Source organism: Sminthopsis crassicaudata, chromosome 2 (assembly GCF_048593235.1).
Source record: "Sminthopsis crassicaudata isolate SCR6 chromosome 2, ASM4859323v1, whole genome shotgun sequence".
Lineage (NCBI taxonomy): Eukaryota > Metazoa > Chordata > Mammalia > Dasyuromorphia > Dasyuridae > Sminthopsis > Sminthopsis crassicaudata.
In genome coordinates this window covers 255,389,266-255,414,734 of record NC_133618.1, presented here as the reverse complement: position 1 = coordinate 255,414,734, position 25,469 = coordinate 255,389,266, and the positions used below count along the sequence as shown (strand labels likewise).

Genomic DNA, 25,469 nt, shown 5'->3' with positions numbered 1-25,469 from the left:
AAAGCTGGCAGGGAGTTGGCAGGCCCTCTTACATATAAGCATGTAATATATACCTCGTTGCAGAAAAAGCCTTAAGATGCAATTCGCTCTAGTGAATCAAATGCTTTATTTATGGTCAAACAACAATGAGCATAACAGTTTTTTGCATTCTCCACATCTTTGGTCAATCTTATGATAGTAAGGTGTGATTTACTATGGAACATTTCAGTGTATAAATCATCCCGTTCCCTTCTAATATCTTCTTCAAGAATGCTCTCAATGTACAGGCACAGATTATTTTTATAAAAATTTTATAGAGCAGAAAAAATGGGAATGAGATGAGTAGTTATTGTTTAAGATGCTAATAATCTCTGATATTTTTTCTATGTCTTTGGCTATCAAGTTCTTCAAAGAATTTCTCTACTTCATACTACTTTAAAGCAGTTATTGGACATAAGTTGAAATTTATTTTCCTGATGGTATCTCTGTTACTTATTTTAATTGTTATTAAATAGATGATCTCACAACATTTGTCTTTGGATACACAATAAAGTAAATTCTGTCAATTCCTTTATTACACTAAAGAAGATCCTGTCTATCCCCTTTTTATTTAGCTGCAACTTCCTTGTGTCTTCTGGCATCATGTCAAGATTGATATGATTCAATTACTCCAATTGGCATGTATTCACTCATTAGCCACTGGCCAAAAATCTCATATTCAAGGTAGTAATATTTTGATTAATGTTCATGGATGATCTAAAAACTATTCCTTAGCACCTTAAACTTCCTTTTTATCCATTCTGACACTTGTTACTGCAACAGGAAAAAGGGGTAGTACAGGACTAAGGGGCATTTTGTTTCTTTTTTTGTTTCACAAAATTACTAAAGCTAAATAGTTTCTTTACTACATGGAAAATCTAGCACTAATGAGTTATTTATTGAGAGTAAATACTAAAATAATCAGAAAGAGGAAAAATGTCAAGATTCAAATAATATAATTGCCTTTAAAAATTCCAAAGTTTACTCTTTAAAGGACAGAAATTTTCCTTGAATAAGAGACTGTTCAAACAAGGTCTTACCTTTCCTAAGAACACGCTTCTTTGCTCGGATATCTGTTTCTAGCTCTGCTGCTCTGATATAAATCCGGACAGACTGTGGAAGGTGACGAACTGCTTGGGCAACCACAGCCTTAGCCGTATCACCAGGCTGTAGACGAGCTGCTTCTAGCCATACATCTTCACTCTGTGGAGCAAAAATAATAGGAATAATTATTATCAGTGGTACCTGAAAATAATAAGAAAGTCCAAAGTGGCTTCTCAGAAGTAATGATTGTTAAAATAAGAAGATTTTGAGGTTTATCTTCTCTTAAGATCGCAATCTTCTAAGAGAAATTCAACTGTACAAATTTCATATTATTTAAGCATAAAAGATCTTTGCTAGTATTTCTAGAATATGGCTAACCATCACATTAACTTTCTGTGTTACAGTAATGAAAGTATTCTCTATCAATGGTCTGCAAAATAGGGGCCAAGTTTCCCTAAGAGGCTATGGCTTGACCCCAAGAGTATGTAAGCAAACTAGACTGAAAAAAGAGGTTCCTTACTTTTAAAAGTCCAAAACTTACTCTTTAAAGTATACAAATGTCCTTGTTGCAACAGCCAATTGTGGAGTTTGTCTCCAACACAATCACACTTCTCCAACAGACATACCTCCCCAATTCACCGAAAATTTGCAACCCACTTCTGATTGTGGTGTTGAACCTTAAAACCAGCTAACACCTAAACTAACTACAAACCAATGTGTTGCACAAGTGCCACTGGGAAAATTCCAGCCCTATTCCTGCTTTTCAGATCACCCTGTGGCTATAGCAGGTACCATAGAAAGTGAACTCTGTACTTGAGAATAATGTCTGATAAGAGTGTGGTCTTCTACCTTTTCGTTTTGGAACAGAAATTATAAGACACACTGTTGAGTAAGCATACGTAGATTTGTAATCTGATTCATAGGTCTCATTACATTATTTTTACCTTCAAATCTATTCCTCTACCAAACTTCTCCACTAAGGGCATGACAGTACCATTCTTCCAATCATCCATAACCTTATTGTCAGGAGTGACTGCACTCATTACACATCAATGTATCCAATCAATTAGATGCTATATCTTGTTGATTCTACATCCACATCTTTCCCACATCCCTTTTTCTCCACTCACAAATATATCACTATAGTTCAGGCCCTCATCTTACATAGATTCCTGTGACAATATTTTACTTGGTCTTTCTTCCTTGAATCTCTACCTACTTCAAGCCATATTTTTCACACACACACACACAACCAAAGTGATTTTCCTAAAGAATTGGTTGATGTCATTCCCCTACTTACTAAATAAATTCTTGTGATGTTTCATAGTCTCTAAAATCAAATACAGGCCTCCAGGGCATTTCCTGGCTATCTCCTCATTATAATTGTGTGTGAATAACCTCCTCTATCCTTATTCCTCACTAACTTTCCCCACTCTATCACTCCATCCCAACCAACTTTCTAGCACCATTTTTTTTGCTTTCTTTCCCCATTAAAATGTAACCTCTTTAGGGGGCAGGGATTTTGTCTTACTTATTACGTGTTACTTGTATCTGTAACACTTAGTACAATGCCTGGCATATAATAATCACTTAAATGCTTAAATTTTATAATAATGCATATATTAGCAAACATATATCATTTGTAGATCTTATAAATAGACACCAATGGATGAAGAATATAAACAGAAATTTTAAAAAATCATTGGTCTATATAATGCTCTAAAGCTGGAGACACAATTTGACCTTCACTAAATTCACTGAATAAAAAGATTTTTTTTTTAATTACAAGGTTTTTGGCATTCTGTTTCTGCTTCTTAATCCCTTCCAGAAAATATGCAAGTGACATTTTCTTAAGATGTTGGACTATGGCAAATAATTATTTTTATGTAAGACAACAGGGGAAGGTCACTGGAGTGAATTCCTTCCTAGTTACCAGTGCTAAATTATTTTTCAGTTCACGAAGTCCCACAGTAAATTTTTTACTATCTACTAAGATGAAAAGGAAATAAAAGGCACAATGATGATTCAATCTTCAATCTTCAAAAGTCATGAGCTCCTATTTGAGATGGATTTTAATATCTTAAAGTCATTATCCTAATCTTAGTATCGTTCTCTCCTGGAATATAACATGGATTTTTAGGATCACAAATTCCACTAAAAACAAGTCATTATTTTCAATAAATTTACAATTATCAAATAGGAAGTAAGATGCCCCCATATGTCTTACCTTGGGACACATTTCTGTCCCTTTCATAATAAGATTTCTTGCTACTTGTAATTTTCCAGTGACTTCTTCCAAGCGAGCTGAAGCAATCCATGCTGGAGGATGATGAGGATTTGTCTCTCTCACAGATTTCAGAAGTAAACGGGCTTTTTTAATGTCACTAGGAGGACAGGAAAATTCACGTTACTAAACTTTTTATGCTGGCATAATCAATATCATAAATACATAAAATAATAACTACCCAAGTGCATACAATTACAAAGGATCCTTACACCTCAATAAAAAGCATTTAAGATATATACAGGGATAGCTAGGTGGGGCAATGGATAGAGCACCAGCCCTGAAGTCAGGAGGTTCTGAGTTCAAATCTGGACTTAGACATTTAACATTTCCTAGCTATGTGTGACCCTGGGCAAGTCATTTAACCCCAACTCAGCAAAAAAAAAAATAATAATAATAATAATTTCACATACACACACACACAGATGAACACATTAAAGAATTAAATTGCTGGCTCTTCAAAAAAGAGTTGAATGCAGTAACAAGATATAATCAATTAAGTTTTGGACATATATAGGGATGTAAATATTTAGGCAAGGAAACAAATCTGTGATTTCAGTGATTACAGGGAATTCCCAAATGAGGAAACTCCCCTTTATCAATGCAATTTCACATCATCTGGGCAACTCATAGTCTTAAGAGGGTTACCTAAAGCAGAAATGTAAAACTCAAACCTAAATCAGATTAAAATGTAATTGGAAAATGTTAAAGAAAAAAATACAACACATATAACTTTAATTTATAGTTTTTAAGCTAATAAGTGCATCCTTTCCTGTTCTATTTAAGTTTGAAACCACAGACCTAAAGCATTGACAGGTTAAGCCACATGTCAAGATCACACAGTATGTCAAAGACAGGATTTGGACCCAGGTTTACCTGGCTTTGAGATCAGTTCCCTTTTGTATTGCCACTATGCAAATATTTACAATACAAAAAACTAAGAAGCATCAGTGTTTCACAAGGAAATATGATATTATTACAAGATGAGTGAAATACTTAAAATTAAAGTATCATCTAAAACATAATATTTCCCTAAAATACCTACTTGATATCTCCTCCATGTGTGGGAATCATAGAATTCAAATCTGTAAGATATCCCTTAGGATCCACCACAGTCTGCCCACTCACAGAATCAGAAACCTGCAAAATTAAATTTGAGACAAATAAAACTGAAAATCATTTTGGTCACAAACAAAAACTCTACCTAATGAATTCCTGAGAGGAAAAATTCTAAATTCCAATGATCAATTGTGAAAATCTGAAGAAACTAAAATAAATAAACAAACAAACAAACAAATAAATGAATGAATAAATGAATAGATAAATAAAATTGTCATTAATGGGAAGAAATAGAATAGGAGACAAATAGTATTATATAAAAATCTCTATTCCCTGGAATGCATTAAATAATATACCTGACTCAATCGCATATCCATCAAGGTATTCCTGGCTTGACCAATCTTCCTCATGTCCAATTCACCTGTTCCAGGTGTCATTAGTCCAGGTGTCATTCCACCAGGATATGGAGTATTTAGTCCTCCTGGGTAGGGTGTATTAAGACCTCCAAATTGCTTTTTAAAAAAAAAAAAAGATAGATTCATGTGTTGAAGTATCTTATTTTATGAAATCTTCTAGGTTAAGTCATGTATAGTTATGCAGTTTATATAACTACTATATTTTCTTATCCCCAGAATTATTAACTTATAATTTTTCTAAAATTTCATCATAAACACCCACATTGTTCTGTTAGATATAAGAAAAGAATGGTTTTTTTGTTTCAAATGGAGACTTACTGTTTGTCGGGGATCCACTGAAGTATGGTTCTCTCCAGTCTGTAAATGTTTAGCAAAAAAACTGTCAGGAACAGGGGTAAGTTTCTCATATCGTGGATTCCGCTGGCGTTTGTTTCTAGCATCACCAACTTCAGGAATACTTAACCACTCTTCTTCTGTAACTTCTGCCAGCTTTCGCTGAGAAAAAAACAGTCACTTAAGTTAATACTTTAATTTTTCAAGTATATCTAATTTTATTAGGGCACATGCTCTCTACCAATACAGATCACAATTTCTCCTATATAATTTTCAAAAGTTGAAAAAAAAAAATCCATCAATCCCAAGGCCATTCTGGTAATATAATTTAGCTAGTATGGTCTTTATGCAACAGATAAGTTATATATGGTCCATTATAGGCCTATAGAAATCTTTCCACTTTAACAGGATTTCCCCAGCCTGTTTTATTGGCATAGCACCTAAGAACCAATGTAAGAAAGACATAATGATGAAGTAATTTAGAGGCATTAATACTTAGTTATACATGTATTGGTCAACCTACCATTGGGGGAAAGAGGAGGAAGGAGGGGAAAAATTGGAACAAAAGGTTTGGCAATTATCAATGCTGTAAAATTACCCATGCATATATCTGATAAGTAAAAACTATAATTTAAAAATATAGTTACAAAAGTTGATATTCATAACTAAAATCAACAGTATGCAAATTTTTATACTTTTAATTGGAAAAGACTTTAGCATTAGAATAGTTCTGTGAAAGTATAAATTTTTGATTACTAGCAATGCTATCTATCTTCTCCATTCCATATGACTAAAAAAAATCCTTGAAGAGCCCAAAGAACATATCTTAAAAGGCATATATTTTTTTCGGGGATGGAGAGAGAGAAGAAAGGAAGGGGAAAGAGGGAAATACATTTGGCTACAAATTGTTTTGAGGTTTTTTTTTGTTGTTTGTTTTTTTAGTTATACATGTTATTTGTTTTTGTGGTTTTGCTTTAACATTTGTTTTTTCAAAACTTTTGATTTCCAAATGTCTCCCCTCCTTCCCAGTCCTTCTCCACCCATTGAAAAGGCAAGCAATATATCAATTATAGAAGTGAAGTCATGCAAAACATATTTTTTTATTAGTCATGTTGCCAAAAAAAAAAAGAAGAAGAAAAAGAAAGTGAAAAAAAATGCTTTAATATGCATTCAGAATTCACACAGATTTCTTTTTTTAAAGCAGGAAATCACCACCTACTCATTATTCTGAAAAAGTTAAATAATAACTTATGGTTACACTACTGCGTCAAAATTAATAAAAGCAGAAGGATTCTCAAGTGTTGATACAAAATCACTTAAAATTGGCTTGCTAAATAGTTTGCTTACTTTCAGATCTGAGAACTGCTGCTGAATTTTAGGACGTTCCATACGGTATTTTTCAATTTCTTCTTTTTCCCTCTGTTCCCTAGAAAAGGAAACATTTACAAAAATATTGCAGAATATTCTGCAAGGATATCTGAGCTTTACAACACTTTTCAAACATCTGTCTACAAAGAAATAATTTCTTAGACTCTGTATCAAATCCAAATGATAAATGTTTTATAAATGTTATATTTATTAAATGTTATGTATAAATGTTATATGTAAATGTTTTATGGTAAGAAATATTATTCATTCACAGATGAAACTATATTATTTTTGCTAATGGAGTAATGTAGTATTCCAAATAATGCAAAAAATTAACATACTAGAATCTTAGTAACATGCCTAATGGAATCTTAGGATGCTAGCACATTAATTTTTACATTATTTGTACTTCTGCATCTTTCCATTAGCAAGAAATTGAAGTTTATATATTCATAAATGATGTTTGTTATATTTGTTTACCTTATGTTTAGCAAAGAAACAATTCAGGAACAAAGTTAAGTTTTTGGAATATGTTTTCATATTGACAACTAAAGGCACAGTTTATGTTTTAAGAATTCATAATACTTGAAACCATTAAATGATACTATGAAGAATCATAGAAGGAGCTAAATACTGTCCACTTTTCCCAACTTTTATCTATTCAACACTTTCCCCTTGCCAAAGTCATACTACTTATGCATCATAGTTGCATTGGCCCATTTCTCAAAATTTACACTCTAGTTTTTTACCCTTCCTAAGAAATTAACATTCCTGTGTAAAAGACTTTCTCGTAGTAGAATCTCATTATGTAGCAAGATTAAAAAGTAGTTCATGTGAAAAAGACAATTTTAGTGAACAGGTGGTTCAGTATGATACAGCAGGCTTAGTATGACAGGGCTGCCAAAAAAACTCTTATTCAATCTTGGGGTACACAATGGGGAATGAGTTAAGATTAACATTGGCAGAAGCAAAGTTAATATTGTCAATAAACTATACTACCTGATCAAAAACAGAAAATGGGTAAGAGAACACAAGACTGACATGTAGGCAGGTTAAAGGAGTAATAAAGAATTTCAATTAAATCTCCTGGTTAAAGCAAAGCAACTAACATTTTCTAGGTTTTTATTAATAAGTTTATGCTTCAAAAAATGGAGGAATGTCTTTTTTGGACCTGATTATCACTAAAAAAACATGAACTGGTGGTTAGAACAAATTTGATAGGACCCTTGGAGGAAAAAGCTATACCACCTTTGAATGTGTATTACAGAAGCAAACTAAGCATTGCCTCTAGATTTTGGAAGAACAATTTGATAAACCCAAAGATTCTAGCTACTGGGATAAGAATTCACTATTTCATAAAAATTGCTGGGAACACTGGAAAATAATGTCAGCAACTAGCCATAAACAAACATTAACATCCCAAAGCAAAATAAGGTGGAAACAGGTACATGATTTAGGTGTAAAGGATGATACTATAAGCAAATAAGGAGAGCAAGGGTTAGTTTACCTATCAGATCTTTGAAAAGGGAGGAATTTATGATGAAAGAACTAGAGAACATTATGAAATACAAAATGGATACTTTTGAACACATTAAATTTAAAAGGTTTTACACACACAAAACTAATGCAGCAAGGATTAGAAAGCAAGCAAAAAGCTGGAGAACAATTTTTACAACCAACATTTTTGATAAAGACTTCATTTCTAAAATACGAGAATGGAGTCAAATTTATAAGAACATGACTCACTCCTCAATTGATAAATGGTCAAAGAATATGAACTGACAATTTTCAGATGAAGAAATTATAACCATTTCTAACTAATCTCTTAAAACATTGGACAACTAAATTAGAGGAAGACAAATGACATCCCAATTGTCAAAAAAAAAGAGAAAGTAGCTATTGATTAGAGAAATGCAAATTAAAACAACTCTAAGGTTACCATCTCATACCAATAAAATTGGCTGAGATCTCAGGAAAAGATAATGATAAATGTTGGAAGGGATATGGGAAAACTGAGACACTAATGCATTGTTGGTGGAGTTGTGAAACAATCCAACCATTCTAGAAAGCAATTTGGAACTATGGTCAAAGGACTATAAAACTGTACATATCCTCTGATCCAGTTGGGTCACTTGAAGAACTATGAAAACCATAAATCAACACATGTTATGTTCACTTTTTTAAAAGTTTTTTTCCTCATGGTTTTTCCCTTTTGTTCTGATTTTTCTCTTCCAATATAATTCTTAAGGAAATGTTATTTTTTAAAAAAAGGGGCAGGTAGGTGGCGCAGTGGATAGAGCACCAGCCCTGAAGTCAGGAGGACCTGAGTTCAAATCTGGTCTTAGATTACTAGCTTACTAATGTGTGACTCTGGGCAAGTCACTTAACCCCAGCCTCAGGAAAAAAAAAAAAAAAAAAAGAGAGAGAGAGAAAATGCACTTCCCTTCCTTCACTGCTGAAGTTACTGACTTTAATTTTTAGTTGACCCCTTAAGGTTCCCTAAGTACACCATATCATTTGCAAGTGCAAATTTTGTTATTTCTTTACCTGTGATTATCCCTTCAATTTCTTTTTCTTTTTTTTTTTTTTTATTGCTAAAACCATTATTTCTACCACCATATTAAAAAGAACTGTGACAATGGATTTTCTTTCTTCACCCTTGAATTTACTGGAAAGGATTCTAGCTTACTTCTGCTGCAAATAATGGTAGCTCTTGTTTTTTCTTTGTTAATATTTTACATTTAATTTTTTACATCTGTACCACTTGTTGGGTTATATGGTACCCAGAAAGTTCAGGTATGAGTTGGACTAGATGGACTAATTGAGCTTCCTTTGAACTCTAGGGTCTTAAAATTAAGTACTTTGAACCCAGACTTTTTTTTTTTAAACCATTTAAAAATTCTAAGTTATCTATCATTAGTGGTCAGAATGCAAAATAAAGAAAAACTTTTTTTGCATAAATCATTATTGACATTTTAAAAAGTAAAACCACACAAATTCACAACATTAAAAAAAATTACATCTATGTTCATTTAGAGATATAGAATCCTAACATTAGTCTATAATTTTCTTTCCATTTTGATTCTCCCTGGTTTACTTATATTATATAAGGAATATATCCCTTCTTTTTAAATTTATACCAAAAAAATTATATAATATTGGAATTATTCTTTGAATATTTAATAGAATTCACTTGTGAATCCATTTGGTCCTGGAGACTTTCTTTTGAAAATTCATTTAAGGTTATTTTCAATTTCTTCCTCTGAAACTGAATTTATAAATATTCTATTTCTTGTTCTATTAAATTGGGTATGTTACATTTTTGTAAATATTTTCTCTTCATTTAAGTTGTTGGCTTTATTAGTAGGTACTGGGGCAAAATAGTTTCTAATATCCTTTATTTCTTCAATATATGCTGTGAATTCTCATTTTTCATTTTTGATACTGACAATTTGGTCCTCCATTTTTTCTTCTAATCAAAACAGCTCCCCCCCCAAAAAAACCCAGTTCTTACTTTTATTTAATAAAAATTACTATGATGAATTTTTTTTAAATTTCCAATTATATTAATTTCTTCTTTAATTTTCAAAGTTTCTAGTTTGGTGTTTAATTGATTTAATTTGTTGGCTTTCTAGTATTTTAGATGCATTCCCAATTCCCTGATCTGTTCTTTTTGTTAAAATGTTTAGAAACATAAATTTTTTCTCATGTATTGCTTTTTTTGTACCCTCAAAAATCTGGAATGTTATCTCATGGTTATTATTTTTAATATGAACTGTTCTTTGACCCAACAATATTTTAAGAATAAATTATTTAGTATACAGTTGATTTTCTGTGGCCCTTTATTTATTTTTATTTTCTGTGATGAATAAATGATATATATAATTTTTCTGCATTTTTGTGATATTTATATTCTTATGTTCTAAGACAGCCAATTTTTGTATGAGACATAATACTGTTTTCTAACAATAACTTAAGCAAACAAATCCACACAAATTATCAGCATTTCTTTAAAATGCCAATAAAACCCATTAAGAAGGAAAAGAAAGAGAAATTTCATAAAACTACCACTGCACATATAAATAACTAGGAGTCTAACTTTCAAGATACACCAAAAAAAAAAAAAACACCATAGAAATACAACCACAAACAACTATTAATAGAAATAAACATCTCTAAATAATTGGAAAAATATTAATTGCTCATAGGAGGAGTAAATAATAAAAATAAAATACTACCTGAATTAATTTACTTATTCAATGCTATACCAAACTACCAATACTTTACAGAACCATGAAAAATAATGAAGAAATTCATTTTTAAAAATCAAAAATTTCAAGAGAAATAATGAGAAGAAATGGGAACAAAAGGGGTATAGCCATGGCAGATTTTAATCTATACTCCGAAACAGTAGTTACTCAAACAAGTTGATACTGATTAAAAAAATAGAGATCTATCAGTGGGACAAATTAGTTATATAACATAAAGAAGCCAATGTATCTAATGAAAAGAAGGAGAAGAGGGATGCCAGGGAGAGAGGGAAGAAGGAAACAAGCATTTATTAATCACAGACCATGTATCAGGGTTAGCTAGGTGGCACATTAGACAGACTAGAGGGCCTCGAGTCAGGAAAATTCATTTTCCTGAATTCAAAAATGGCTTCAAACTTGATAAGTTACTTAATCCTGCCTGCCTCAGCTTCCTCATCTGTAAAAATAAGCTAGAAAAAATAACAAACCATTTCAGTATTTTTGCCAAGAAAACCTCAAAAGAAGTCACAAAGAATAGCACACAATTGAAAAACAATAGAACAACATGTACCACACAACGAAATAAGCACTTTACAAATATTAACTCATATGATCAGTTAAAAACTGTTAACTCAGAAAGCTGCAAGAACTATGATAAATGCAATGACCATTCATGATTCTTAGAAATAATGATGGAATATCAAGAGAAATATTAGATTTACATATAAAATGAGGCTTCTAGATTCATAAACCAGGAAACTGTTATAGACATAATTTACTTAGATTTCATCAAATAATTTGAAAGTTTCTCATGCTATTATTGTTTTCTACATAAAGATATGAACTTTAATTAATTAGTGAACTATCAGATACAAAAGAATAATCACTAACCATTCACAGCCAATATGGAAGGACATCTCTTGAAGAGCACTCCAAGAATGTGTCTTTAATCCTGGTTTTCACATTTTTATCAATGATTTATATAAAGGCAAAGATGGCAAGTTTATCAAATTTGCAAATGAATCAAAGCTAATAATGAATGACAAGGTTAGTATCCAAAATAATCTTAAAAAAGAACACTGGCCTGAATCCAATAAAATAGAAATTTAATTAACTTCAAAAGAATTAAAAAAAACAAAACAAAAAAAAAAACAAAAAACAAAAAACAAAAAAAAAAAAACCAACTCTTCACCAGTACAAGACAGATTATGGTTTGGTTATAAAGAAGTTAATCTGAAAAAAAGCTGGGAGTTTTTACTGGACCACTAGTTCAATAAATCAACACTATGGTAGGGCAATCAAAGCAATTAATGCCATCTTAAAACACAGGTCGTTATGCTAAGAATGAAGGTGACAGTCTTATTGTACCTTGTCCTAGTCAGCTCAAATAGTGTTTACTTTTATGATGTGAAATTTGAGGCACAGTAAATTGTTCAAAATATTAATGCAAATTTTGACCTACATGCAGAATTCAAGACTTTCTGACTTCTCTACCCAGGCTCCAAGATCATTATGTCTTTTCTGCTAATTCCACTACAAGCATTTATAGAACAGATTCAAAGGACTTGGGTTCCAATATTACCTCTGATCCTTCCTGTAATGACCTTTGGCTTAACTTCCCTCAGCCTCAATTTTTTCATCACTCAAAAATATAGATGTAGAATTAGATGGCCCCTGACCTTCCAGTTCTTGATTTGTGATCCAAGCAGAGACTACCACAGACTAAAGATGTAGCTGTTCTCAGAAATTAAATAAACAAAAATGTATAGTGGCGCAGTGGATAGAGCACCAGCCCTGAATTCAGGAGGACCAGAGTTCAAATATAGTCTCAAACACTTAACACTTCCTAGCTGTGTGACCCTGGGCAAGTCACTTAACCCCAGCGTCAGAAAAAGAAAAAAAAAAAGAAAAAAATGTATAGTGCAAAAGTTATCCTTACCTTCTTTCTTTTCTTCTTTCATCCATCCTTTTGTCCAATGCTGCATAAATAGCATCTGCTTCCTCATCATCTTTTTCATAAGGACCACTTGAGAAAAGGCTTCCAGCATAACCATTAAACTAAGATCCAAAGAAAGAATTTTTGAATAAATTGATTCCTTTAATAGTATCAACAGAAATAAGGAAAACTATCTTTGTCAATATAACCAAGGGCAAAAATGTGCCTTTCCACACTTACTGTAGAATATTTTTAAGAACAAAATCTTAATTTAGAAAGTGCTGTTATACAGTTGTAAATCACAGAATACAATTTCAAAATCAAAAAATGTAAGAAACCCAGAACAATAAAAAATATAGAGAGTATAAGTAGGTCAGGCGCATCTTATTAATGATAACATGTTTAAAGAGTGGTAGAGAGGCAGCTAGGGGGCTCAGTGGACAGAGCACCAGCCCTGAATTCAGGAGGACCTGAGTTCAAATGTGACCTCAGAGACTTAACACTTCCTAGCTGTGTGACCCTGGGCAAGTCATTTAACCTCAATTGCCTTAGGGCCCCCCCCCAAAAAAAAGTGATATAAAGATATCATGAATGATATACACAACTAGGAAAAAGAAAAAAAAAAAAAAAGATAGAATGGTCAAATTTTAAAAACAAAGAATAACAAAAATAATGGACGGATTGCTTAAGTGATAAATTGATACCCAAGAAATAATCAAAGGAAGAAAAATCCCCAGGGACATTGGAGAGATACTTCAGAGAGAAGTACAGCATAAAATAACAAAACATGGATAAAATGCAATGTAATCAGATGAAGGATCTAACTAGATGAGATCACGGATATCAATTATTTCTTTTCACTATTCAGAAGCACTATCAGTATAAAAGTATAATCCCCTCCCCCCCAAAAAGAAAAAACAATACCAGCAACCAAACTTGTAAGTGTTCATTATCATTCACATTGAAGATAAAATGCCCTTGGCCTCAAGGAACAGACACAGATATGAGAATGTTATCTCCCTTCTTTGCAGAAGAGACTATAGTAATAGTAATATACTATTAGTAATATAGTAATATTATAAATATTAATATAATTAATTTAATAATAATATTAATATAATTAATAGTAATATAGGAATAGTAATATACTGATAAATTTTACTCAACATTCTCCTCTTTTTAATTACTTATTATAAGGGATAGATAGTGCAGGGCAAGATGGAGGAATACACTAGGTAATATAAAATATACCAATAATTTTTTTAAGTCAAGATGTTACATTAATACAAAAAATGGATTGCTTTTTACTTGTTATACTGGTAATTGAACCTAAATGGTCTTTTCTGCTGAAATACAAAAACTATACAAACATTTCATTTCAACCTTAACCTTTCTCACCTTGTTAATGGTCTAATAGCTAAAATATAAAAAACAACCAGTTATCCAAAGTATTCTCTAGCACAGATGTACCGGCATAACAGTAGGGGGAGTTTAGAGTTTCTCTTCCTAGGCAGCTATCAAAAAAGTCCATGAAAGTCTCAATAAATGTCATCACCTCATCATAGTTAGTGTCATTCAGATCTTCATCATCATCATCTGCAGCCTGGTTTTTTTTCATTTGGTCTCCTACGGTCCTCTTGCCTGGTGGAGCATGTCGATCATCCACTGGGTCATTGGCATCCCTAGCAGGCCCAATATCTGACCGAGTGGTGAAACCAGTGGCTCTGTAGGAAATGGCATAGATTCAGCTACTGATGAATGATAACTCTTAACAAATGCCTAAAAGGCTTAATATAACACTTACTCTTTGCAAAGTGGTTTACATGTTATTTCACTTTAGACTCAAAACTATGCTGTGAGGAACGTACATTTATTTTAGATGTGAAGCAGCTAAGGTTCAGAAAGATTAATCGACTGCATGGTCACTCATCTAGTAAGTATAAGAGGCAAGATTTTAACCCAAGTCTTTCAGAATCCAAGTGAAGGTTCTATCTACAAAGCCATATTTTTTCTTAATAGATTTCAATCAAGTCAAAAAGTATTTATTAAGCACCTACTATGTTGCAGAATGCTGCAAATTGGGAATACAAAGAAAGGCAACAACAGCCCATGCCCATAGAACAAGGACTGTTACCTAAATGAGGGGAGATAACCTGCAAACAACTATCCGCACGTTTGACAAAAAGGAGGAAATCAGAGAAGGAAAGCACTAATATTCAGAAGGATTGGGAAAGGAAGGAATCTTGCAGAAGGTGGCATTTTAACAGACATCAAGTAAGCCAAGTACTATGAGGAAAAGAAACTCCATTTCATCTACCTTACTCTTATACCAATTTCCCTCTTCTTTTCTTTCTAGCATCCATCTAAACGCTTGTCTAAGTAAATGGTAGTTTAAGGGGAAAAAAGTAATTTTAAGATGCCATAAAGCTATTTCGACGGAGATTAACTAACCATTGCCCTATTTTCGAAACAAAACTTAATGCAATAAACAGAGGCACTTTCCTCCCCACTGTGAAAAGGGTAACGAGCTCATCATCCCCACCCCCAACACCCAGTGGATACATTTATGTTAAGGCAGAGGAGAAAATGCAAAGGGAAAGAGGCAGCTAAGTTGGAAAAGCCGGATAGAATGAATTATTTTCTCTGCCCATGCCACATTCAAAAAGCTAAGCAAGGCCCTGGGTTTCCCAGAAAGCGCCTTGGTGGAGTCGGACATCCGAAAGCTGAAAATTCCTGGCTAAGAGAGCCAGTCATCTAAGCTCTCTAAACCCCCGTTTTCCGACTTGTACGATGCAGGTGATGTATACTTGTATCACTCACATTAGAGTTGGAAAAAAACTCCTCTGCAATCCCCGAAGCGCAATGAAATTGTGGCTTAGTTATTATCTAAACGAGAACTACGGGGATTATTATGATGCAGCATTTATCTGAAGGAGTATTTCCTAAATCATGCCGGGAATCTGGAGGGAGCAAGAGTGGGAGACAGAAAAGGAATACGGGAGGAGAGACATAAAAGAGAAAGGGGGGAGGGCAGGCAGAAAGAGAAGGAACGAGAACTGTGTGTAGGTGTGTGTCTGTATAGGTGGTGTTTGGCGACGAGTCCTCCCCAGAGCATCCTCGTACTTCTCCCCTCCCCCTCCCTTCTCGGACAAGGGCAGACGACAACAAGCGGGCGGATGAGGGACGCAGCTTCCACTGCTCAGGGCCGCCTCGTTCCTACTCTGGCCCTGGCCTCGGCTCCACTGCGGCCCCTGCTCACCCTCGGCCCAGCCCCGGCACATAGCCAAGGGGCGCGGGCATTCCCAGGAATGGCTTCTTCTTCTTGTTCATGGTTGCGGCTGGAGGCGGGAAGACCGGGGGTCGCCGGGGAAGTGGAGGGGACCCTTGGGTTACTCCTCTGAGACAGAGATGTCGCAGAACAGCGGACTCGAGGACGAGGAAGTGCGTCACTCTAAACCCGGAAGTGTATGACGTCTCCGTCGCGACACGGCCCACCCCACCTCTTCCTCTCTGAAGCTTGACAGGAAGTACTTTTCCCCTAGTTTTCCGACCGGACTGTATCAAAATGGCGAGGTTCCTAAGTGGTGGGTGTGTACGCATGCGTAGAAATTCTTTCCGTCTCGTACCGTGGGCGCAAGAATGCGGTAGCATCTTTTGCGCAGAAGCGCATCTGCACGTAACTTCAGCCACCAGTAGCATAAAGGTGGCCACGCTTTTTGTACCTCGCTCAGTTCAGGTGCAATACACACAACAAAAACATACAAAGCTCCCGGCTCAAGAACACAGAAGCTCACGCAAACACTATTCATTTCTTGCAACAAGTATTTAGCACCTGCTCAATTTGTCAGGTATTCTGCTAGGGAAAAAATGAAACTGACTATTCTTAAATAGCTTATGTTCTACCCTAGAAAACTACAGGCACACGGAATTACAAATGCAAAGTAATTTATAGGTCACACTAGGGAGCCAGAAGAATCTGTGGTTAGCTGATTACACTGGAACTGATGCATGAAAGGAGCTAAGATTTCCCAAAAAATCAAGTATAAGGACCAGCTTGTAGGAAGGCAAGAAGATAGGACACGGATCAGAGGAAGAGCAGGTGGGTCAGTTTGACTGAAAGACAATTTTAAGCAGGACTAAAGTTGAGAAAGATTTTGAAGAGCTTTACAAACTAAACAGAACTTGTATTTCACCCAAGATATGACTGTATGAGCGAAGAGAAGAGATGTGCAAGTGACATCATAAAATTTAGCAATTGATTGAATGTAGAGAATAAGGAAGGACTAAGGGTCAAGGATGATTCCTAACCTATTTTGTAAACCTAGTGGCAAGGATTATGCCTTCATCAGTAATACGGAAGTTAAGAAGAAGCATGAGAATTAGGAAATTCTGTTGTGAACATGCTGACTCTGAAATACTTATAGGGCATCTAGGCAAACATGTCCAACAGGGAGTTGGTGAGGTAAGATTGGAACTGAAGAAAGAAATGTAGGTTAGAATGTCCATCAGGCAAGCATCCAGAGATGCTATTTAAATCCGTGAGAAGTCGATGATGGGGCTTTTAACCTGAGAACTAAAAGCTTAAGTTTTTAAAAAATATCTCGAAAATAAGTTCACTATAAATGTTTTACTTTGCAAGCCTATGTATTTTATTTTATGCATTCAAAAATATTATTCTGAGTTTGGGTCTATAGCAAAAATAGATTTTGACAATCACCAGATTGTCAAAAGGTGGCAAAAAATTAAATTAAGAACATTTAACAGAAATTAAGGTGGTGCATGATGGGAGAATTTATGGACAGTGATCCATCAATAGAGATTGAGAAACATCTGTCACATAAGTTGGAAAGGAAATAAGAGTGTACATAATAATAGCTAACATTTATATAGCGCTTATGTTGTCAGACACTATTGTGTTTAAAATTTTTATCTTATTGGATTTTCACAACAATCCTGAACTGCTAAAGGAAATGAAGAGAAGGGGAAGAATTGTGTCGTTTTTCAGTCATTTTCAATCATGTCCAGCTCTTTGAGACCCCATTTAGTGTGTTCTTGGTAAAATCAATGCAGTTTACCAACTCCTTCTCTAGCGCCTTTTACTGATGAAGAAACAGAGGTAAACAGGATTAAATGACTTGCCTAGGATCACCCATCTAGCATTGGGGTCACATTTGAACTCAGGAAGATGAGTCTTCCTGACTGAGGGTCTAGCATTCTATCCATTGTGCCTCCTAGTTGCCCTGCTTTTCATATGCAGCTATGCTATGCATGCATCTGAACTTTTCTAAGAATTGGAATGTCAGTTTTACATTTCATTTCTCCTTCTTTTTACCTTTCAACTTTGCTAAAGTCTCTCTGTGACACACAATTATACCTCTATTGTCATTTATTTTGAGGAATTTTGTATAATTTTGAGGTATAATCCTGTCCTCAAGGAGCTGATAATTTCTGGGAACATTATGCAAACAAATACAAAGAAAGCCCTGTACAGGATAAATAGGAAATGGCTAACGGGAGGGAGACACTGAAATTTAAAGGGATTAGGAAGGATTTCCTATAGAGTGTGGGATTTTAACTGAGATTTAAAGAAAGCCAAGGGAAGTCAATAGATGGAGTGGGGAAAGAGCATTCCAGGTATAAATAACAACCAGAGAAATTGCCTAGAGCTCAGATTTAGAATATCTTGTTCAAGAAGCAGCCCAGAGGCCAGTTATCACTGGATTGAAGAATATGTATTGGGGAATGAAGGATAAGAAGACTAGAAAAATAGGAGAGGCTGGGTTATGAAGGGCTTTGAATGCTAAAGAGAGTATTTTACATTTGATAATGCAAGTGATAGGGAACCACTGGAGCTGATTGAGTTGGGAGGGGGACTGTGTGAGATATTATCAGTCCTACATTTTAAGAAAACCACTTAAATGGAGGAGGGGTTGGAGTAAGGAGAGACTTGAGACAGGCTGACCGGTCGGCAGGATCTTGCGGTAATTAAGGCTTGAAGTGCTGTGCGCCTGCACTAGAATGGGGACAGTGTCAGAGGAGAGAAGGGAGAGTATATGAGAGATGTTAAAAAAGTGAAATCAACACGCCTTGGCAATAGATTGAATATGGGGGAAGAGGGGCTAAGATCGTGAGAAACCCAGGATGACTTTAAGATTATGAGACTGAGGGACTGGAAAGATGGTATTACCCTCTGCAGTAAATAGGGAAGCTAGGACATGAGGGGAGGGAGAGAAGAGAGAGGAGAGGAGTTCCATTTTGTACACAAGGAGTTTAGGATATCACTGAACATCTAGCTAGATGTCTAAAAGGCAGTTGTAGATATGAGATTAGAAAGTTTGAGACAGGATAGGTAGACTTGAGAATCACCAGCATGGGGATGAGCCTGAATCTTTTTGAGTTTAAATCTGTTCTCCAACAATAATTGTGTGACTTTGGCCAAGTCTCTTAATTCTATTTGCCTCAGTTTCCTAATCTATAGAATGAACTGAAAAAGAAAATGGCAAATTATTCCCATACCTTTGCCAAGAAAACCCTAAATGAGATCAGGAAGTGTCCAACACAACTGAACTTCAAAGGATTTATTGTTTTGTTGATAACCTGAATTTAAGAAAAGGCTATCCCTTTCTTAATGTTATTAAGGCTGATTAAACTTAAGTGTCACCTGCCTTTCAGGGGTGGGAGTTAAATATTTACCAGCATATGCCTGGTTGGAGGGCACACTAGTACATATAATTGTGCATACATATGAGTTCCTGAGACTTCTAAGACAAGACTTATCACAGACTGACCATTTCTCAAAATGACCATCACAATTATTTTCAGAGTCCCTTGTTCTCAACCCTTTGCCTTAATGTGCCCAGCTCTGGAGAAGAGGGAAAGAAAGAAGCAAGTAACACTGATCTCACATTATAGTACAGTATGGAAAGGATTCCAGGATTAGAGGAGTTAAACCTGGAACTCAACTTCAATTGGATGAGGAAGGGTTTGCAGAAAATGGTACAGAGGAAGTTGAACACCCTCCTGAACTATCCCTCAACTGTATATTTATTCTTTTATCTTCTTCATATTTCATTTTGTCCTGGTGTGGCTCTGGAGTTGTGATAGCCAGGATTCAGCTAAATAGGCTAACATGTCCCTTCCCCCATCTGAATGAGTGTAAGGATTTGCCATACCTCACATGAAGAGGAAAGACTGGAAAAATCTACACACACACACACACACACACACACACACACATGCTTAGGCTGCTCTGGCTCTTGTAACCCCTGCTAGATGAAGTCTGTAACATATATGATCCTCTATTTCTATCCTGAAATATTCAGGTGTGGGAAGAAGACTAGATTGGGGTTATTCAGCATGGTCTAATTTATATCTCAGCCACTGGGCTTCAGAACCAATAGAAGGGAAGGCGAAATGATCAGAAACTGAAGGCAACATTCCCTGAGATAAACTTCTCCTATACTTTCTTTTTTCCAAAATAATAATAGTTATTTTTTTATTTTTCAAAATACATGCAAAGATAGTTTTCAACATTCACCCTTGCAAAACCTTGTGTTCCAAGTCTTTCTTCCTCCTTCTTCGTCTCCCCTCTTCCCCTAGACAGAAAGTAATCCAATATAGGTTAAGCATGTGCAATCATACTGCACAAAAAAAAAAATCGGGTCAAAAAGGAAAAATGAAAAAAATGAGAAACAAAAAACCAACAATGTTGTTATCCACATTCAGTTCCCATAGTCCTTTCTCTGGATGCAGATGGCTCTCTCCATTGCAAGTCTATTGCAACTGACCCATATCACCTTATTCTTGAAAAGAGCCCAGTCTATCACAGTTGATCATCACATAACATTGTTGTGGCTGTGAACAATGTTCTCCTTGTTCTACTCACTTCACTTAGCATCACTTCCTATAAGTCTCTCCAGGCCTTTATGAAATCAGCCTGTTGATCATTTCTTGTAGAATAATAATATTCCATCCATTACATTCATTTACCATAATGTATTAAGCCACTTCCCAACTGATGGGCATCCATTCAGTTTCCAGTTCCTTGCTACTACAAAAAAGGCTGCTACAAATATTTTTGCGCACATAGGTCCTTTTCTCTTTTTTATGATTTCTTTGGGATACAAACCCAATAGAGACCCAGTTTGATAGCTTTTTGGGCATAATTCAAAATTGCTTTCCAGAATGGTTGGGACAGTTCACAACTCTATCAACAATGTATTAGTGTCCTAGTTTTCCCACATCCCCTCCATTTATCATTATCTTTTCCTGTCATCTTAGCCAACCCCCCATACTTTCTTATATTCCTCATGCTAGCTCATATATAATACATGAGCTAGTATCTTTATACCTGTCAGCATGCTACCATTTTCTCTTCATAATCCCTTGGTCCAGACTTATGTGTATGACTTATTTGACTATCAATCCACTTACCAGGTAGAGACTTGCCCAAGATCACATAGGAAGTGCTCCAGATATCCTGTTAGGTTCTAATAGTTTTCATCTGATAGGTCATTCTGAAGGAGGAAGCTGGAGGGCCTGAGACTATACCACCCCTATACACATTCATCCAGGAGTATGCTAGTAAATGCTTAAAAACCAGATTTCTGGGGAAAAATGGGCTTATGTCACACCTTTAAATTTAGTCTCCATTTAACAATTTCTCCATTACTTTTTGAAATTTGGACAATCAACAAAACAATAGATCACATCCTGATTTGTAGCACTGACTAATTTCTGAGGAGAAAAACTCACACAGGAAATTTAGCATTCAGCTCTCCCATTGAGCTGGCTCCAGAATTCTCTTGCCATTCACTCACACTTATGGACTAGCTTGTGGAAGGCGGCAGGGATGAACATTCATTAACTTTAGGATAATTTTTAAGAATAGCTGTAAAGACACCCAGAAGTTTGAGAACAGATGGGATGTGCTGGATCCACGCTTGGGTTGAAGGAACTTGAAGGATCTGCGCCCCCTGGAGGTTTATATTGTGGCTGATTCCCTTTCCTGCCTTGGGCCTTCCCTCACCGGACTTCCCTGGGAATTCTGATGGTGAACCTTTAACTTAGGGGATCCCCATACACAAGCGAAATGTAGATGACCTTATTCTCCCCAAAAGAATCACAGAGTTCACACAGAGATGGATTGTATCTGGGATTGACTAGACTACCCTTCAATCTTTTCAGGTTTTATCCAAAGGAAGGATAGTGCCTAGGACATCTGAGATATCTTCAGGAAGAGGGAGTATCATGAATCTGCAGAGTCCATGACAAAAAATCTTAGCCTAAAGATTCGAAGGAAGAGCAAAGAGTACATTTTTATATTTATATCCCCTCTGCTTGCATTGCTTGGCACATGGGCACTTACTATATTCTTGTTAATTGACTGATGGTTGAGTCACACACTCTTAGTCCTTCTTGAAGCAGTTGAGATAGTGCATTATTTTTAAGGATTTTACATTTCCTTTAGATCTTCAAGTTCAGGGAGTCAAGGATAGCCCATGGAATGGTGGCTTGCCACCCAGTTCCTGTCTCTCTTAAGATATCTCAATTATCCTAAGACCTGGAAACTAACTTTGTTTTGACCAAATCTATCTTGAGTTCAGTCTCTACCTCCCCATATCCCTCAGTCATAGTGTTGTCCTTCAAATCTTATATGGGAAGAAGTTGCCCCTGATTTGGGAATACGATTACCTGCCGCCCTCCCAGAATTAACATCTCAAACCAGAATTCTTACCCTTGGGTTTGGGAGAACCAAAAATAAATTGCAGACTAGGTTGAAAGATAGACGTTTAACTTACTTGCCTGAAACCATACAACTTAGCATCAGCAATGAGGATGAATGAGTGAAAGCAGCCCTTTTGATGTCATTTAATATTCTCTATACAAATATATATATATATATATAATCACTTAGTTCTTTTCTAAAGACCCAGCTTAGTTACCAGAGTTGTAGGGAAGGGAGAGAGAAGAGGACCTCATTTTTCTATAGCACATTAAGGGTTTACAGAGTGCTTCTGTCTCACTGAGAAGTTAGTTCAACTATCCATTATATGATTCTCCACAGTGGCTTCCTGTTGCCCCAACCCTTCATAACCTAGCTCCCTCCTATCTTTCCAGTCTTCTTACACTTTACTCCCCAATAAATATTCTTTGATTCAGGGACACTGATCTCCTGGCTCTTCCATGAAAGAGACATTTCATCCTTCAGCTCTGGGCATTTTCTATGGCTGTCCCCCATTGCTGGAATAGTCTCCTCTTTCACTCCAACTACTGACTTCTCTGGCTTCCTTTAAATCCTAACTAAAACTACTCCTTCTACAGAAAGCCTTTCCTAATCTCCTTAATACCAAAACTTTCCTTCTTTTAATTATTTCATATTTACCTTCAATGTAGTATGTTTGTATATATGTTAGCATGTTGTCTTCGCCATTAGAATTTAAGCTCCTTAACTATTTTTTGCCTCTTTTTGTATCCTCAGTACGCACAATGTCTGGCACATAGTGGAAATTTAATCAATGTTTATTGAATTGAATTGAATACAGAGAAATGAGAATCAGAGAGATTGAATGATTTATGCAAATTTACACAGCAAATTGGATTGCCCAAAATGAGACAATCAGGATTTGTATCTGTCCTCTGATTCCAACATCCTTTCCCTGTAACACAGAGAAATTACTTTTATCCCTTTTTTTTTTTCTCCTTTTTTGCTCTAAAGTGACCTTTACTTCAAAGGAAAGGAGGAAAAAGTAATGCCTGAATGTCTGCTAAGTTTATGGCGATGTACAGTGTAGCCTAGAGATAAATATAATTCAGCTCAACAGTTGAGCATCTCCCAACATCTTCATGTAGGAGAAAGAGAACTGAACTTGAAGTTAGGAGACATGGGTTCAAATCCTGACTGCTACTTAAGGTCCATGTGTCTTGTATGTAAGTCACTTCCATTTGCTTGACTTCCGTTTCCTCATTTTTTCAAATGGTCCAGGGTTGGACCATAAAGAAGGTCTTTAAATTCTCTTTCAGCTCTAAATATATGATCTAATGTTCACTGTTCCAACCGACAGTTTCTCCTCTGAATTCAGAGAGTATAGAAATATCATTAATTTAGAGCATTGACATAATTCAGAGATTATTGAGCTGAGGGATGAGCAAATTCAAATGGAAATGGAAAATCCATACATAAGAATTCCAGTGGGCCACATATTGAGTTAGTTTTAAAATGTAATAATATCTTTGTTTTATTGTACTTTTATTTTGTTAAATATTTCCCAATACATTTTAATCTGGTTCCAGCCACATTGGGAAATGTTGTTGGGGCAAATATGAGCCACAGGTCACACATTTGATATCTGTGATCCAATTCAACCCCCTTCATTTTATTTTGTCTGCCCAGCATGCAGCATTAAAGATTAAATACTCACTAATTTATACATTTTATACATGAAGGAACAAAGGCCCAGAGATGCTAAACAATTTGTCTAAGATCACATAGGCATCCAAAATTTGAAAATAGGCCCTCTAACTCCAAAATCAGTGCTCTGGACACTACTAAGCAATATATTCAGGACTGGCAAAAAGGATGGTAGACTTTGGTGCCCCAAACAGTTAAATGGAGGAACTGTTTTATACACATGAGGATTTGACTAAGTTCCATGCCATATTTTGTTGTGCTTTATTTTCTCTTTAATTTGCTAGTAAAGCTTTTTTAAAAATCTATTTTCAGTGGATTCAATATAATAAATATTTATTAATAATAGTGTTTACATTGCACTTTAAGGTTTGCAAAGCACTTTACAAATATGAACTTATTTGATCCTCACAGAAACCTTTAGAGACAAGTATTGTTATTATTCCTATTTTACTGATTTGGAAATTGAGGTAGAGCAGGACTAAGTTACTTACCTGGAGTCACACAGCTAGCAAGTGTCTGAAGTGGAGGTTGAACTCAGATCTTCTTGACTTCCGTGCATGATTCTATTCACTCTACTACCTAGCTTACTGTTATTAACCACTAACTTTATACAGAGTACTTTGTTAGTACAGCATTCTCTTTAGACTCACTCTCCCAACTCCTATTAGACTTGGTCCTCAGAAGGTGACATCTCTCAAAAGAGGTTGTGTTTCTAATGCTATCACTGTCAAGTTTCCTCCTGATACACCCCTAAATAGCAATTAATGAATATCTCCCCAATCTCTCCAATATCAACCAGTTGACATCAGTTAGTTTTTACAAAAGGAATTTATTGAGAAGATAATAACAATCATAGCTAATATTTATAGAGTGCTTACATATGTGAAAGACACTACTATACTGAAGCAAGGAGAAATTAACTGACTTGTCCAGGGTCACATAATGAGTCTCCTCTTCCCACCCCCTTTCCCCTCTCCCCCAGACAAGGTCCCTGAGGAAAGTACTTTGAAATTTAATGTACATATCTCACACCTCTGATTAACTAAAATGACAGGAAAAGATAATGATAAATGTTGAAGGGGGTGGGGAAAAATGAACACTGGTGCATTGTTGGTAGAGTTGTGAATTGTTTCAACCAAACTGGAGAATAATTTGGAACTATGCCCAAAGGGCTATAAAACTGCACACCCTTTAATCCAGCAATGTTTCTACTGGGTCTACATCCCAAAGTGATCATAAAAGATTGAAAGGGATCCATATGTGCAAAAGTATTTGGTGGTAGTTCTTTTTGTGGTAGCCAAGAATTAGAAATGGAGTAGATGTTCATCAACTGGCAAATGACTGAATAAGT

General features: G+C 35.4%; 1 protein-coding gene across 1 annotated transcript in view; it reads right to left on the bottom strand.

The window, feature by feature from the left end:
- PRPF6 (pre-mRNA processing factor 6) overlaps nt 1-16,180 on the bottom strand; it is a 67,801-nt gene extending 51,621 nt beyond the window's left edge. The window contains exons 1-9 of the mRNA XM_074288924.1: nt 15,968-16,180; nt 14,264-14,432; nt 12,712-12,830; nt 6,502-6,580; nt 5,140-5,316; nt 4,762-4,917; nt 4,392-4,486; nt 3,290-3,446; nt 1,059-1,221 (exon numbers count right to left, since the gene is read on the bottom strand). Of these exons, the coding sequence (XP_074145025.1) occupies nt 1,059-1,221; nt 3,290-3,446; nt 4,392-4,486; nt 4,762-4,917; nt 5,140-5,316; nt 6,502-6,580; nt 12,712-12,830; nt 14,264-14,432; nt 15,968-16,038 (1,186 nt within the window). The 5' untranslated portion in view covers nt 16,039-16,180. The remainder of the gene's footprint in view (nt 1-1,058; nt 1,222-3,289; nt 3,447-4,391; nt 4,487-4,761; nt 4,918-5,139; nt 5,317-6,501; nt 6,581-12,711; nt 12,831-14,263; nt 14,433-15,967) is intronic.
- Nucleotides 16,181-25,469: the final 9,289 nt, after the last annotated feature.